The 17,877-nt window shown below is 37.1% G+C and overlaps 1 protein-coding gene across 1 annotated transcript in view; it reads left to right on the top strand.

Moving 5' to 3' along the window:
• The window catches only part of LOC146002220 (dehydrogenase/reductase SDR family member 11-like), an 81,866-nt gene that overhangs the window by 59,972 nt on the left and 4,017 nt on the right, over positions 1–17,877 (top strand). Inside the window, exons 8-11 of the mRNA XM_083139938.1 lie at positions 1,829–1,997; positions 5,332–5,461; positions 13,728–13,848; positions 17,514–17,672. Coding sequence (XP_082996064.1) covers positions 1,829–1,997; positions 5,332–5,461; positions 13,728–13,848; positions 17,514–17,672 — 579 coding nt within the window. The remainder of the gene's footprint in view (positions 1–1,828; positions 1,998–5,331; positions 5,462–13,727; positions 13,849–17,513; positions 17,673–17,877) is intronic.

Raw genomic sequence — 17,877 nt, 5'->3', positions numbered from 1 at the left:
CTTCCTTATCTTTCTCTTTCCTTCTCTTTTCTTCTTCCTCCTCTTTCTCTTTCCTTCTCTTTTCTTCTTCCTCTTCTTTTTCCTTCTTTCTCCTTTCCTCTTCCACCTCTTTCTCTTTCATTCTCTTTCCTTCTTCCTCTTCTTTTTCCTTCTTTCTCCTTTCCTCTTCCTCCTCTTTCTCTTTCCTTCTTCCTCTTCTTTTTCCTTCTTTCTCCTTTCCTCTTCCTCCTCTTTCTCTTTCCTTCTCTTTTCTTCTTCCTCTTCTTTCTCTTTCCTTCTCTTTTCTTCTTCCTCTTCTTTCTCTTTCCTTCTCTTTTCTTCTATAGACTCAACTATGAGCTTAAACTCCATCATCTCCTTCTTTCGAACTTTCTCTATCTGAGCCATCTCTTTCTTACGCTGTTTCTCCTCCTCTATCCTTTCCTTCTGTCTACGGTCTTCATCCTCCTTTTCTTTCTGGTTTCGCTCTGCTTCATCTTTCATCAACCAATCAAGTAGCCAGTGATCTGATGAGAGTTTGCTAGAAACGCTCGGTTCTGGTTCTGTTTCTGGTGCTGACAAGCATGATTTGCATCGCATCTCTTTATTTGATGCCAACGTTACTTCCTGCCCTTCACAACTACTATGAAACCTCTGCAAACATTGGCAACACTGGAAGAATTCCCTGTCATTGGTAATATCATCACAGCATCCAAACTTGGTTTCTGCATCCATTGTCGTTCTTCCTCTGCTTCGCAGATTCATTCCTGTCGCGTCTTTCTCCATTCTACAACACCGTCTATGGCTCTTACCAGTTAATACTTTCACTTCACTATCACACTTTTACCTTCGTGAATTCTATGGACGAACACTTTCAGTATGCACTAAACCGGGTATCACGTTTTAATTGCTAAAATAACTATGCACTCGAGCCCCCACGATTGTACCAAAATAACTATGCACTCGAGCCCCGCGTTGGTGTGCCAAAATAACTATGCAACGTCCCCCGGTCGAACACCAGTCATCACAAAGTTAGTCCGCTACTCCTTTAGTCGGGAACATGAGAATCTGCAAATCATCAGGGCTTGCTGGGTAGAAAAGAAACTCAACACTGTTTTCAAAGTTAAAACGCAGTTTTATAAACGCGTATATTTCATAATCACTTACCAGTAAAACACTAGAACATTCAATACTAACGTTGGTATATTCCCTCACATAAAGCGAAAGTCAAAGAACATAATTAATTGTTTACTTTCAACTTATCGGCAAGAAGAAAACTCGAAAAACCAAAATCTATACTTCAATTCTCTCCGTTTCCAAGTTCTTATTATTCTTCACCTTCAATTGTTTTTCAAACTCAGTCTGTCGTCAGGTGAGAAACATTCAGGTTAGTTCACTTCCTCGGCTGAGATTAGAAAGTGACGTCAACACGAACAGATTTTGACGTATTTATAAACATATATAAAAGTTCCAACTACAACTGTATCAGTCTAACTATAATTATGTGTGACAACTTGCACATTATTTGAAATAACAAACATTTTAAAAATCTTAACTTCTTATAAATATAAAATCTTAAACTCTCAGGTTCATTACAAGTGTGTGCGTATTCCACACCATATTTACATTTTATGAAGATTTGCAAGACATGTGTTATCAAGTGGAAAGCTTTATAACTCGATTCATTTTCAAAACAAATCAGACTTTAAACCTCATTATGTTCTATTTGGTTTGTTTACGTCGCTTTTCTGCCAATGTCGGCTAATCCCGACGATGAGGATGAATTGTGATGAGACGATCTGGCAACATTAGATATGTGTCCATTATTATTTTCCTTTGTCTGTTGCAGAAAATCTCCGAAGAACTGAACCATCTACCTGGAAAGTTGCATCCTTATAAATGTGACGTCAGCAAAGATGAAGAGATCCTCGGATTATTCGATTGGATAAAGCAAACGCTAGGTGGAGTTGATGTCTGCGTCAACAATGCTGGAATGACATTTGGAGGCTCGTTGTTGGGTAATTTATATTCTTAACTCTTTAGGATTCAATATGTCTGTCTGCTGCTACAGCTTTTGTGTTTCTTATTAACCTTAGCTTACCCGTGCCGTACGAGAAACTTACTTGCTTGAGGACGGTTACAGGCCCACACTTTTTTCCATCACTAAAATTGAAGAAACCACTTTGTTATTGAATCACTGCTTTCTTTGTTGATTACTTTATATATGTGCAGTTATTTACCAATTATAATTACAAAAATTACCATGCAATAACCGATTATTGCATGAGAGTCACCTTATTTTACCATTCGCTAAAACTATAATTATCAGGGGTGCCCACAGGGGGGGGGGGAGATGCGCCATCGAAATTGTTTTGGGGGGAATTTTTCCCTTCAAATAATATAAAATTCAACATTTATATATTTTTCCAAAGTATATGTAAAAATTTTACTCCTTAAATGCACAATATTTAATCCATTAGATGAAGAAAAGAAAGTGTGTAAGGGTGTTATCAAATGGAGTGGTGGGGAAAATATTAACCTCCAAAATATTAGGCCTTATTTTACACGTGGGTTCTGGGGGTGATTCTGAATTTAAACATTGGACGGGGGCGGGGGGCAGTTCTAGGTCTTAGATTATGGTGGGTATTTTAGATTGAGAATTAAATTGAGGGGGTATCCAATTCTTGGGTATTACTATTGCCTTAGACTGTTGCGAAATTCTTGTGTGGAGACTGAGAATTCTTTTTTTGGAGGAGGCAATGTCCACTCTTCAATATCAACAGTAAGTCTGAAATTGGCTTGGAAATTATGGTGGTAGGATTGAGTATGAAATTTAAAGGGGGAGATAAAGTGATAAAGTGTTAAATCTTAGGTTGTCAAGGAATTTCTGTAGTGGAGAAAGAGTTCGAACATTAAATTTTGAAGACTGTATTTAAGCTACGTTTAGACCCCGAACGTGCCAAAAGAGAAGCTGGAAAAGACTAATTAATTATCTCGGGATCCTAAGAAATTATTGACACCCCATTAAATTAATATTCTTGAAAACCTGCAAAGAGATGAATATAAAAATTTTCTTGCTCGCTTCGCTCGCAATATTGTGTTGCAAGAATGCGTGTTTCTTTGACGCTTTGCTGACGTGAATGCGAAGTTTTATACTATAGGAAGTGCATTACAAGACATAAGCGATATTCTCGATATTTATTATTTAATGCTTAGTGTTGATATACTGCTTAATTAAAACAGGTGCATAATTTGGAACAAAAATATATCGAATCCACATTTCTAACTTCACGTCACAGAAAAATTTTACTTTAACAAGTTAAATTTGCACTGAAGATAAAATCCACGTAATTATTGTTATGGGTTACTAAAGTAATTATATTTACCCCAAGAAAACGGTGGGTGGGGGTGAGTTTTTTGAAAGAGGAATGGTATTATTTCATCGTCCTGAGCTTTACTTTGTGGGGATTACTGTATGGTTTGAGTGCGCGAATAATGTAATTTGTGGAGGGGGACGCATGACGTAATTATGGAGGGATTGCGCCATTGACCTTGGGGTGGGGGGGGTGGGGGATGGGCACCCCTGATAATTATTAATGCTTTTTTGTTTATAGAGGGACAGTTGTTTATTAAATATATAATAATTACAAAAATTACCAGCCAATTGTACACTGTCACTGGCATGAGTGCCTCGAATCACTGGCGCACGCAGAGGCAGGGCTGATGGGGCTACAACCCGCTCCGAAATTTTGAGAATATTGACATTTTCAAATAAAAGCAGTGAAGAACTTGGCAAAAACTAAAGTGGTGAATGCCTATCTCCCTGAAAATGAGCTCTGATTGCCATTTTTTATAGTGGAATGTTCTAAAAATATGAAATATCATATTGTGTATGCGGCCCCATAGAATGCAGCTATGTACGTACTATCGACCTTTACAATTCCAGCCCCTCCCAAAACAAAGTCCTGCGTACGCCAGTGCCTCGAATAACACTTATTCAAAGATGGCACCTGATAGGCCCACCAAGTGCATTTTGCCTCCTATTTACATTACATTAATGTTTTTATGAACAAAAGGAATACAGAAATGTTGAGAACACCCTAGGGAATAACGTGATTCATTTTCAGTTTTCTATAAACATTTTCACAGTTGAAAAATCGAAAAAATAGAGATGATGGGCCTGACACCAATTGCTATTAGGTGTGTACGACGTGTATAGTGGGACGCATAAATATTCCCGTTCATTCACTTGTAGATCCAAGGAATTACTTCTTGAAATGAGTATATATATATTTTTTTTTTTTTCAGAATAGGGATTTACCGTCAATCCTTTCTCTAACCTCTATATTTTTACATGGAAACATGTATGAGGCATTAACCTTGTAATTTAATTAAAAAAATATTTTAATTGTCTATTATAATTGTTATTCTTACTCTGAAACAAACAAATTTACAGGAACTAATAGCCCCTTCGAATGCATGTATTTCCCCAAAACATGGGGACCGTCTCTTGACGTCATTAGCAGTTTTAGCCTCGAAGATTTGAGGCTAGTAGTATCTCGATCCTTGGGGAAGCCAACTTTAAGCTGCAAGCCCACTGCAGATTAATCTACCTGAGCATACAGTTATTGACAATTTTTGTAATATAGGGTGCCCCGAATTAAGGGGGCACATTTTGATCATCAATTACGTTCAACAATGAGAACATATTTATAATATTGGCAACTTTTTATTTTCTGAAGATAGTAACTTATACACTACAATGACAATTTTATCTGTTTTATACATAATTATCAATTTGAGCTCTATTTAAATCAATGCAAGTTTGGAGACGTAATTGGCTTTCCTTCTATCTGTTCGTGGCTTACCAGATTTTTAAGGTCTGAAACACTTTCGGTTGCATCAAATAACTTGTCGATTTTTGAGATTGTGTCACTTATAAGTGCTAGAGGTACACATTCCTGCAGAATTCCTCGCTGAACTGCAGCTACACGTTATTGGTAATGGAAAATACACGTACACATTTGACACGCTGCTCAATACTTAGGCGACTTGCTGCCATTCTGAAACAACATCCACTTCTTCCGCTATGTCGGTTAGATTTTACGTAAGTGTAAAGAAAGATAAAGGGAAAGAAAAATACTAGTTAATTTAATACAAAAATTGCAGTTACAAAAGGTGTCCCTTTAATTCGTGGCCACCCTGTATACAATTTAGGCATTTTAAGTGCATTTAAGTGAATATTGTTATTTTGAAAGCATGTATGTGCAAGAATGAAGTTTCCACTTTTCCGGTAGTAAGATTTGAAGTCAACTATATATTATGTATTGATTCTTCTTTCGCTATTTCTAGATGGGGGTCCCACGGAGTGGAGATACATGATGGACGTGAACGTCGTCTCTTTGTGTCTGTGCACACGAGAGGCTGTGAGGTCCATGAGGGAAAGAAACGTCGACGATGGGCACATCATTCACATTAACAGGTAAGTCTTCTCCTATCAAGGTGGAGGGATAACAGATGAGTCAGTAAAGAGTAATAAATGAGTACTGTAGTGACGAGAAATGACGGTACGTGTACGTATAGGTACCGGGTGTTTCAGAAAAAATTGAGGGTTACAAAAATTTATTGCAAGTAAACTATTGAACTTACGTTAATGAAACCAGTCCAGAATGATCGAGGAATGCAAACAGTTTGTGCGCGTGTGTTTTGTTGAGCTGAGATTTCACATCCCTGCCACTGGGCACCTCATCACTCGCATCACTCACAGTGTTTTGTGCAATGTTTTGGTCCCCAAGATCACCGGACCTTACACCGTGTGACTTCTTTTTGTGGAGTTTCATCAGGGACAGGGTATTCGTCTCACCGATGCCGCCTGATATCGCAGCCGTAAGGGAGCGTATCATCGCAGCGATATACACTATCGACAGGCCCATATTGATGAGAGTGTTGCAAGAAGTAGACTATCGTGTAAATGTGTGCCTTGTCACCCGTGGTGCACGCGTTGAACATTTGTAGGTGTAAAAAAAACAAAAACGCTTGAGTTCCTTGTTCGTTCTGGACTGGTTTCATTAACGAAAATTCAATAGTTTACTTACAAAATATATTTTTGTAACCCCTAAATTATTTCTGGAACACCCAGTATTCAAACGTGAGCTCTACGAGTTATTTTTAACTTCATGAACGAAAGCACGTTGAGTGGTCGGCCCTTCATTGGGTGACTGACGATTCTGGTTAGTGTTTCTGCTTTGGCGTTTTCATTAGATTAATCTAATTTCGATTAATCCTCACATCGAAACAAAACTTGACTCTGTTTCGACTTTTAAATGACTGTCTAGGTATCGAAGGGCAAGTCTCGGACTTATCTCGAGTTTCGAGTCTTGAAATACGTATTATAAACAGCATATACAACGTGACATCGCACAAACTTTCACAGTGTACAGCGTGGGCGAGAAGTAACTAGACAATGAAAATTTGCTGTAGTTTTTATAATATTTAAGGAATCTGAATGAAACCTTCTGTACGTATCCATTATGGAATAGGATTACATATGTGCATAGGAATTTCAGAATACGATGATGTTTTGTTATCTTTTCATTGAGATGACCAACCACTCGACCGCCCAGGAGCGAGCGCAGATTGTGGCTCGCTACGAGGTGTGGAATTCAGTTATTGCTGTACAACCAAGCCTGCAATCATATGACAATTCTTGTCTCTGGCCAGATAGTTGCATTTCTACCCTTTACTGTACGCCACCACCTCTGCACATGAATCACTGAATTCCACACCTCGTAGCGTGCAGCAAATCTGCGCTCGCTCTTGGGCGGTCGAGTGGTTGGTCATCTCACTGAAAAGATAACAAAACATCATCGTTTGTGAAATTCCTATGCACATATGTAATAAGTAACTAACTAACTCTCTAGCCTTCTTGAACCCGCAGGTTCATGGCTGCAGCAACACAGGCCTTCCATCTGTCCCTATCCTGAGGAAGATCTATATACTCTTTTCCATCCTTACCAATTTCCTTTAGGTCCATCTCAACATTATCCCTCCATCTTCGTCTTGTCAGTGGCGAAGCGTCCTATGAGGCCAGGAGGCCGGGCCTACCAACGCCATTACTCTTTTAAAGGTGTATTTACTTATTTCGTCAAAACATATGTAGTGCAATGTAAAAGTTTGGAATTTTCATTTATGATAATTACAAATGAATTCTAACCCTGTCCAGTATACGAACTTTCCACGGAGTGAGGCACATCTGCTGGGGCCTCTTCTTTTCACATCCTGTCGTACGGTCGTATATGCGGGAAGCCTAATCTTACTAGTACTGCACGTATGCTTGTGAGGCCGGCCTCACGGTGTTACCCACTAGGACGAACAAAATATCAGCAACACTGCATTTCCGCCAGAGTTGGAAATTTGTGGTGTACCAGTATTTTTTATAAACAATAGCCTGTGTTCGTGCAGAGAGATTTCTATTTCTTTGTACATTCTCTATATTTTGTACGAAACTTAGGTTTCCCTTCCTTTCATCGACAAGTGTAAGTGAAATTGAAAATTACGGAGTACTGTAGTTCTGACTTCGTTTTCTGGTCAGAGTGCTGATGGTTTTGTCGATTCACCCAACACCGTAGCGTAAACAGGAAGTCTAAAGAAGTTGTATTTGTAAAGTAAGTCTTCATACCCAATTATGTAAATTAAAATGTTAATTACGCATTATATTTACAAAGTAGTTTTACATTCACTGGAAATAGAATAATTTATTTTTATCGGGAACGGGGATTCCCTCGCTTGTTCCCTCTCTGTGAAAACTTCACTCCTGCTCCTACAAGAGAGCGTGGCTCGGAGCGCGAGTTCGTGGCGGTAGAGCTTTGTTTGTGATTCGTGTCGTATGCAGCGATCAGATTTATGCAAGAAAGTGCTGGACTAAAATGCAAGAACAACAAGAACAATTGAGTTCTTAATTGAGTGAAGATGTAACCATCGGTAAGGTCTTTCATGTTTCTTCTTATAACAATAATTTCTAAAATGTTTTCAACTCTATTTTCCTTTGCAAGTAGCAGTGGCAAGTGACAGCAATTTTTTTAAAAAAATAAAAGTTGTTGAAATGTTATTTAATGTGTTAACACTGTCGTCGAATAGATATTACAAGCAGACATTTTTTTATGCAGCCGACACAAGCGAAGAGGGAGGCAGTTTTGTTTACCCTGAAGGGATAACAAGAAAAGAGGGCTGGCAATGAGAGTACAATGCAAGGGAAGACTTTTTTTGGGTTTAGGACAGAGAGTGTTATGGGGTTATTGCGGGGTCCATATCTGTTTCAGGTCTGGCGGAACAGGCCAGTGTTGTCACTTTGGATTGGCATAAATGAGCTAAATTGCGCCTAAAAACTGGGATTCTATTCTCTCAAGCAACTACATTTATTATAACCTGTTTATATGTTACATAGTAACCTTTCGTGCTGCAATCATGGAAGAGTCCCAAACAAGGATCCTATGTTCTATTATCACGTAAAGGTGGGTAGAACAAACTAGGATGCGAAGTATTCACACTGAATGAGTACCTATGCTTTTTTCTTGAAAGCCCCATAGTGGTCATCCTAACACGTTACGAAGCCAGGTGACCTAATTGTGGTCATGTAAATGTTTCCTGATCCTCTTTAATTCATTCTTCATACATTCTCATCGTCACGATTAACATAGATCAGAACAAATGAGACCAAAATATCCAAAATTTAAATTATGTTTACTTGCACATACAGGTGTCAGAAATTCATTTATCTAGAAAGCCATGATTGGAATTAACTACAACCATTTATTTAGTTAGACAACAGATAACAATGGTGTTTTCCTCGGTGCGAGGAAGTCTTGCTAAAAAAACAACTAAGTTGGCAACAGTAGAACGTACCAAACTGACAGTCGCTGAAAGTGTGGAATTCTGTCGTCTGCTCACGGCACAAACGTCATACTCACTCGAAAATTATGGGGTTCTTCTAGCCCTTTTCGCCTCATTGCAAAATAAATAAATAAATTTAGAAAAAAAGTGATGAAGAATTAACAACAGGGCTCGAGCACTATTCCTTGGATTTTCGCGATGTCATATGATTGGTAGTTCTTTCTGGAGGTGCGACAAACAAAAAAATAAAAGAAAACGAAATGAACAAAAATCTAGATCGATGACATCTGGTGGGCGGGAGGAGAACGTCTAAGACATAATTATCGTACTGATGGCCGGTAACAACACTTTTGAAAACGTCACGCCACTGGCAAGTAAAGAAGCGACCTGGAGAGACATTGAACCCCTCTCCATGACATACGTAGATCACCTCCCTTTCTCTTTACAGATTTAAGCAAGTAACGGATACTATCGCACTTTTGTGCCTATCCTGTTAGCAACTCTACGCTTCGACACTGCGTTGGTCTTCCTACAGGTCTCTTACCATCAGGTTTCCCAACAAGAATCCGGTAAACTCTTCTTTCCTTTCACATTCGTGTCACATGGCCAGCCCACCTAAGTGTTCTTGATTTAATCTTTCTAATAATATCTGGACATGAATACAAATAATGTACTTCTAAATTATGTAACCTTCTCCACTCACCTCTCTGCTCATCCCTTTTAAGCCGAAATATTTTCCTAGGGACCTTATTTTCAAATTCTGTCAATTTATCTTCCTCTTTCAACGTAAGGGACCAAGTTTCACATCCATATAGTATTATTATAAATAAAATTACTATTTTATATATTTTTACTTTTAGTTTCTTAGATATTAAACGAGAAGACAAAAGTTTATGAACAGAAAAGTAACGCATATCCTGAATTAAGCCTGCTTTTTATTTCCTCTTTAATATAATTTTCATTTGTTAGTATTGCTCCTAAGTATTTGAATTTGGAAACTGGTTGAAACGAGTTGTTATCAATAATTAGATTTCTAACACTTGGTTTCGGCCTGTAAGCATATATTTAGTTTTCTCTGTCCTAACTCTCAAACCTATCTCTTTAGCTGCTTTGAAAAATATTTTAGCATTATTCTTAATTGTATTTATATAATCCCCTAATAAGTCTACATCATCTGCATATGCTAAGAGCTGAGTCACACCGTTTAATTTTAGTCCTTCGTTAGTTTCTTTTACCTTCCTAACAGCGTATTCTAATGCAAAATTAAAGAGCAATGGAGATAATGCATCTCCTTTTTTAAAACCATCATGAATTGTAAATTTGTCAGACATATTAATATCCACACGAATTTTACTTTCTTTTTCACTGGTGCATACTTTTATCATATTAACAAGCTTCCTAGATATTCCAAACTCGACTTATATATTATATAATGTATCTATTTTGACTGAAGCATATGCTTTTTTAAAATTAATCAATAGCTGATGGACATTTTGATTATGTTCCCAATTTTTCTCAAGTGTCTGTTTGATGTGAAAAATTTGATCTGTTGTTGATCTGTTACGTTTAAATCCACATTGATAATCACCTATAATTTCATTAGCATATGGGGTAAGTCTTGCTAAAAGAATGTTACGTAATATTTTATATGTTGTTGAGAGTAGAGAAATTCACGGTATTTATTGCAGTTCATTTTATCACCTTTTATAAACACAGGAACAATTATGGATTCCTTCCACTGTTGAGGGATTTCTTCTTTATTCCATATTGCACAAATTAATTTTTGAATATAACATATTAACGAATTACCACCATATTTAATTAACTCAGCTAATATTAAACCAATGCCAGGTGCTTTGTTATTCATTAGCCTTTTAATAGCATCTTTAACTTCAGTCAAGTTAGGTTCTGGAACTAAAGGTTTTTCTGTGTGAACTTCATTTACTTCTAATGTATCTCCTACATGAACATTTTAAAGATAATTAAAGTAGTTTTTCCTTCTATTTAAAATATCGCTTTTGTGAGCCAAAAAAATTGCCGTTCTTATCTTTTATCAAGTTTACTTTAGGTTACCACCCCATTCTAAATTCATTTACACCTATATATAAATCTCTGATATTTTTATTTTTGCTGTTTGTTTCAATTTCGTTAATTTTACTTTTCAAGTAATCTCTTTTTTTACTTCTAAACGTGCGGTTAACTTCTCGCTTTTTTCCTATTATAATTGCTTAAATTTATATCATCAGAGTTATTTAATCATCTAAGTCTAGCGTGATTTCTTATTTCTATTGGGTTATGACATTCATTATCAAACCATGGGTTACCTTTTCTTGGTTTATGGTATCCTATACTTTCTTTAGCTGCTGATTCTATTGCATTACGTATGTGCTCCCAATTCTTATTTACGTCTGTTTCATTTATATTTTCATCATGATTTAAATCCTGCAAAATATCGAATCTATTTGACAGTTTAATTTGGTAATCCTTCTTAATTCTATCATCAGCAAATTTTCCTGTATTAAATTTTAGAGCTTTTAGATTTCGTTGCTTATGATTTATCACCAAGAGTCTTTCACATTATGTAATCCTATTCCAAAATGGATATGTACAGAAGGTTTCATTCAGATTTCTTAAATGTTACAAAAATTACAGAGAAATTTTCAATGCCTAGTTACTTCTTGCTCACCCTGTATAGAGCTCATTAAGGCAAACAACATTTTAAAATTACGTTTTTTTTTAATTTGATACCTCGTTTCGATGCTTTATCCGAAGTATTCATGCAACTTTACAATTAATGTACACAAAATTCATGATTATCACCCATTTCGTATGTTTGAAGAAGGCATAGTAAATTAAAATTTCGGTACTAAAGGTTTCCGTCTTGAACAAGAAATCGAACATCCAACACTAACAAGGAAAGGATACTGCTGGGGAAATTGAGTTTGCGATGGGACTTCGTGTGGTGGTACTGTAGGTACCCTATAGGTATTGATATGCCAAAGTACTATACCGCTCGCAATTCCAACTGGCGGCTGAGAAACAACGAATCAGCGATCAGTTGAATTCCCTTCGACTGACATCGGACATTTTCGAGTCACAAGGCGCCGAACGCTCTTAGCGGGACGCAACAAATGAGTGTCGGATACATAGCGTGTTGCCAAACATAGTGTAAAACGGGGAGGGGAGAGAGAGAGTTAATCAGCACCGTTTCTGGATAAAAGTTGTACAATAGGCGTGTTTCACCTACGTCACAAATCGTTGCATTGTGGCTTCGAGCAGCCATGATTTAGGCCAGTTCTTGTAAGCATACGGAATTCAAGAGGGCGGGCCGGAGACACTAACACAGACATTCGTAATTTAAAACAAACGTGCAATTGGCACAGATGTAACGAACGCTAGGTGATGAATATTTCCTTGCAAACTACAAATAAAATTGGCGGCAAACATGCGGCTGTGCGCATCCTGACGTCACATGAAACCCACCTATAGTACACAAAGCATGGACAATTAGTACACAAAACACCCAAACACTGCACAAAGAGTAATAAAAATAACTGACATAAACAGACGTAGGCTTCGCACGTTGTAACGAGAGAGCGATGTTACCCCTACAGCTTTTACTTCGCAACTAAGGTTGTTGACACTCATCGAGGCACACATTGGTGGACAGATAGAGTTATGTATGTCAACCGTCAGTTGGGCTTGTGGTCAGTATAGTGCGCAATAGCCAGTCATTTCAGAGAAAAAGTGGTTCAAAATTTCTAAGCTTTCCAAACGCGCTCTATGAGGTGAAGATATTGCTCGACTGTCAAGTTGCTAGATGGCCCGTTGATAACGTATGTTTCTCACGCTTCGAAGTGCCTTACTTTTTTTTTTTTTTTTTTTTTATTAAAGCCTGTTCGGCGAAAGAATAAACTTCAAATTTCTATTTTTGTCCTTTCCGTCGAAAACCAGGGAGGGTCACACGATGCGCTGAACTAATCTGCTTTTTCCAATTGCCGTGGTGAGGGGAAATTCTACGTTGCAAAATTTTCAAGTCGTTTTCGAAACAGGTGGTACCCTCCACGCCGCGTAGCAAGCGAAAGGGTCTGCGAGTCTTTGCTTCTCCCTGAAATGCGAGCGAAGGGTGCATGTTTACAGCAAAAGATGTCGTGTACGACTGACTGGACAAATATCAGACCGGTAGCAACACCGCCTCCCCCCTTCTTGAAACTTCCACAACTGGAGGCGAGAAGTCTGGGTTTCCTGAAGTTCATTCTTTGGCCGGTCTGACTTTAACTAGAGTAACTATTTATTGCATTTTGTTTATTGCGAAAATTTGAATTTTATTTGTTGTTCGAATTATGTGGAAATATTTTGTTTACCAAGCTTCTACGATAATTACTACTCTGGATCGTGTACAAAAAGATGTAAATAGTATTCTTGTGTTTTGATCATTTTCTCGAAATGGAAAACGTATACCTTTTGTTAGACGGAATATTTTGTCGAATATAGCACGTGGATAATTTAAAATGAAAATGTTCTTAAAATGATTAAAAAAAAAAATCGTGAATCAAGTTGAAAAACCTGGAAAAGGAATACGTGAGTATGTCCTCAGTGAGATGTATAAATATATCCAGACAAGCTCTCAGTCAGTATTTTCATGAATTTACACCCTACGTAAGGAAGGGAATTGTAATGGTGGTGCAGAAGCTGTAAAACTGCTTCGTTGGCGACTTGAACCTTACCTTGCGTAGAACAAATATAATGAGCATCGACAACGTGCTAAATAATTAAGAATCCCAGTGTACACCACATTGTGATCATTGATGCTTTTACGGAATACTCTAATTGATTAAAATTGCATTTTAAACCCACAGCATATCAGGGCATGGAGTGTACGGGTCTCACTTCTACGCCGCAACGAAGCATGCTGTGACTGCGCTGACAGAGGGCTACAGGCGGGAGCTGAGGGACATCAAAAGCCACATCAGGGTCTCGGTGAGTACGGGATTCCTTTGAATTGATTTCTTGCTACCTCATATTTCTATCATTTTCTTTATATCGTCGTGACTTCGTAGCCCCGCCTAGTTCGCTGCACTTTCTTACTCTCTCTGCACTCGTTGGTTACACGGTGGAACACCAACTCGTAAACTTCGTTGATTTGGTGTCACGTAGTGTATTTGGTGTCTGCATCGTTTGCACTACGTTCTGGAGGGGTGTAGCGTGTGTTTGTATGATCATGTGGTGCGTGCTAACTACAGCGCCTTGACTAGGTAGTGTGGAAAACAACCCGGAAAACTGGTTCCCGAAGCGGATGGCAACATAGATGGCAGTGCGATCAGTAACGCAACTAATTTTCTTATGAAGGTAAGAGCTTAGTTAGTTTTTGGAATATAGCGCGTAGGTTTGTTTGTCTTGAAAGGCAGTACGTGAATTGATTGAAGCAGTTATATTTATAGAGTGATTTGTAGTCACGAAATGGCATTAATTTGGAAAGAAAAGTTAAATAAAATAAATAGCATGCGTAACATAAAAGAAACATCGCAATGTGATTCCGGACTTGGATTGTGTACTAGAGTTTATTTCTCTGTGTTATTAGAATATAAATAGTATCCTGAGAGATATTTCAGATAGATCATATTCTCATTGATAAAAGAAGACATATTAATATAATTGACGTTCGTTCACATAGAGGTGCTGACTGTGCCAGTGACCATTATTTAGTAATTGCTAAATTGAGAGAAAGACTCTCGGGGATAAATCATAAGCAACAAAATCTAAAAGATCTAAAATTTGATACAGGAAAATTTGCTGATGATAGAATAAAGAAGGATTACCAAATTAAACTGTCAAATAGATTCGATATTTTGCAGGATTTAAATGATGAAAATATAAATGAAACAGACGTAAATAAGAATTGGGAGCACATACGTAATGCGATAGAATCAGCAGCTAAAGAAAGTATAGGATACCATAAACCAAGAAAAAGTAAGCCATGGTTTGATAATGAATGCCATAACCTAATAGAAATAAGAAATCACGCTAGACTTAGGTGGTTAAATATCTCTGATGATACAAATCTAAGCAATTATAATAGAATAAAGGGAGAAGTTAACCGCACGTTTAGAAGTAAAAGAAAGAGATTTCTTGAAAAATAGAATTAACGAAATTGAAACAAACAGCAAATATGAAAATATCAGAGATTTATGTAAAGGTGTAAATGAATTTAGAAAGGGGTGGCAACCTAAACTAAACTTGAAAATATTAGAACGGTAATTTTTTGACTAACCCAAGCTATATTTTAAATAGATGGAAGAAATACTTTAATGACCTTTTAAATGTTCATGTAGGAGACAAATCAGAAGTAAATGAAGTACACACAGCAGAACCTTTAGTTCCAGAACCTAACTTGACTGAAGTTAAAGATACTATTAAAAGGCTAAAGAATAACAAAGCACCTGTCATTGATTTAATACCAGCTGAGTTAATTAAAAATGGTGGGAATTCGTTAAATGTCAAATTCATAAATTAATTTGTTTAATATCGAATAAAGAAGAAATCCCTCAACAGTGGAAAGAATCCATAATTGTTCCTGTGTTTAAAAAAGGTGATAAAATGAACTGCAATAATTACCGTGGAATTTCTTTACTCTGAAAAACATATAAAATATTATCTAACAATATTTTAACAAGACTAACCCCATATGTTAATGCAATTATAGGTGATTATCAATGTGGATTTAAACGTAACAGATCAACTACAGATCAAATTTTTCACATCAGACAGACACTTGAAAAAAAGTGGGAATATAATCAAAATGTCCATCAGCTATTCATTGATTTCAAAAAAGCATATGATTCGATCAAAAGAGATAAATTATATAATATATTAGTAGAGTTTGGAATACCTAAGAAGCTTGTTAGTGTGATAAAAGTGTGCACCAGTCAAACAGAAAGTAAAATTCGTGTGGGTATTAATATGTCTGACAAATTTACAATTCATGATGGGTTAAAACAAGGAGATGCATTATCTTTTTATCATTTAATTTTATCTTAGAATACGCTGTTAGGAAGGTAAAAGAAACTAAAGAAGGACTAAAATTAAAGGGTGTGACTCAGCTGTTAGTATATGCAGATGATGTAGACTTACTAGGGGATGATATAACTACAATTAAGAATAATGCTAAAATATTTTTCAAAGCCACTAAAGAGATAGGTTTGGGAGTTAGCAAAGAGAAAACTAAATATATGCTTGCAGGCCGAAACTAATTGTCAGGAATCTAATTATTGATAGCAACTCGTTTGAACCAGTTTCCAAGTTCAAATACTTAAGAGTAATACTAACAAGTGAAAATGATTTTAAAGAGGAAAAAAAAAGCAGGATTAATTCAGGAAATGCATGTTACTTTTCTCTTCATAAACTTTTGTCTTCCTGTTTAATATCTAAGAAACTAAAAGTTAAAATATACAAAACAGTAATTTTGACTGTAATGTTATATGGATGTGAAACTTGGTCTCTTACATTGAAAGAGGAACATAAATTGAGAGAATTTGAAAATAAGATCCTTATGAAAATATTCGGGCCTAAAAGGGATGAGGAGACAACGTGAGTGGAGAAGGTTACATAATTTAGAAGTACATAATTTGTATTCATGTCCAGAAGGACTTAGGTGGACAGGCCATGTGGCACGAATGGGAGAGGAGAGAAGAGTTTACTGGATTCTTGTTGGGAAACCTGATGGTAAGAGACCAGTAGGAAGACCAAGACGATGATGGAGAGACAACGTTGAGATGGACCTAAAGGAAATTGGTAGGGATGGAAAAGAGTATATAGATCTTGCACAGGATAGGGACAGATGGAAGGCCTGTGGGGCTGCAGCCATGAACCTTCGGGTTCAAGAAGTTAGTTAGATGTTACATTTAGTTGCATAATATTATTGACGAAGACGCGGTATTTTGTGTGTATGTCTTCTTTTGTCCTTTCGTTCTATGTTGTAAATTATAGAATTTTTTTTAGAAAGAAAATCACAAAAGCAAGATTATTTTTCTTTGGTTTCATCCAATCCAAATGTAATGCACTGGATTTAGAATTTCCTCCCTCCTGAAAAGTGTTGAGTGAAATAAGTTATGATTTTTTAAGTGAACCAGAACACTTGAAAAAGGACATTCTCGTTATGAAACCAAAGAAAGGTTTACCAATAATGGATAAAAACGATAATATTCTATGGATCACAATAGTGGTCTACACAACCACTGCAGTGTTAAAAGAAAAACCGTTTTGTTTTTCTCGAAAAAACACAAGTTTTACCAACTCTGAGGTTATCGGTAGCGGCAAGAAATTGAGGACCAAAAGTGGTAAACTTTGTGAGTGCCAAAAGAGAAAGTGTTGGGAAATCACATTGTTCCGCACATCAGCCCGTAAGAACGTGCACACTAGTGACCTCTTTACACGCCCTTTGAACTACTTAGAGGGCTACCAGCCACATTTCACGTTTACCACATTATAAAGCATGGCACATTTCACAGCTTAACGTGGAAAACGATGTTTGAATTATTGTGGCACTTACAGCGTTTACCAATTTTAGTCTTCAACTCATAAGGATTGGCGTAATAATAAAGAATGAAAACTTTCTACTTTTATTTTGAATGATGCTTTGCTTGCAGTCGATCAGCCCAGGGCGGGTAGTGACGGAGTTCGCCCACGAAATGTTCAAGAAGGAGCCACAGAAGGAGAAGGCTCGCTACGAGGAGTTTCAGTGCATGGTCCCTCAAGACATCGCTCAGATCGTCACCAATGTACTCTCAGCTCCACGGCACGTCCAGGTAGGAAAAGAAAGCTTGTAGGAGTCAATCAATACTCATTTGCTTTATCATGTTTGTGAAAGGAAGTATACTTTATCCCGGGAATCTCTGGAGTAAAATAGTTATTGTTTATGGTTGTAAAATATAGTGTCCCAAAATATTTTTTGTACTCATGAACGTTAATAACAGAGAATCTATTATAGAGGACTTGACTGGACTTTTCGTA

The sequence above is a fragment of the Lepisma saccharinum genome, chromosome 18 (assembly GCF_977018435.1).
Source record: "Lepisma saccharinum chromosome 18, izLepSacc3.1, whole genome shotgun sequence".
In the NCBI taxonomy this organism is placed as follows: domain Eukaryota; kingdom Metazoa; phylum Arthropoda; class Insecta; order Zygentoma; family Lepismatidae; genus Lepisma; species Lepisma saccharinum.
Note: the sequence above shows the minus strand (reverse complement) of the source record. Positions and strands in the feature narration are given on the sequence as shown.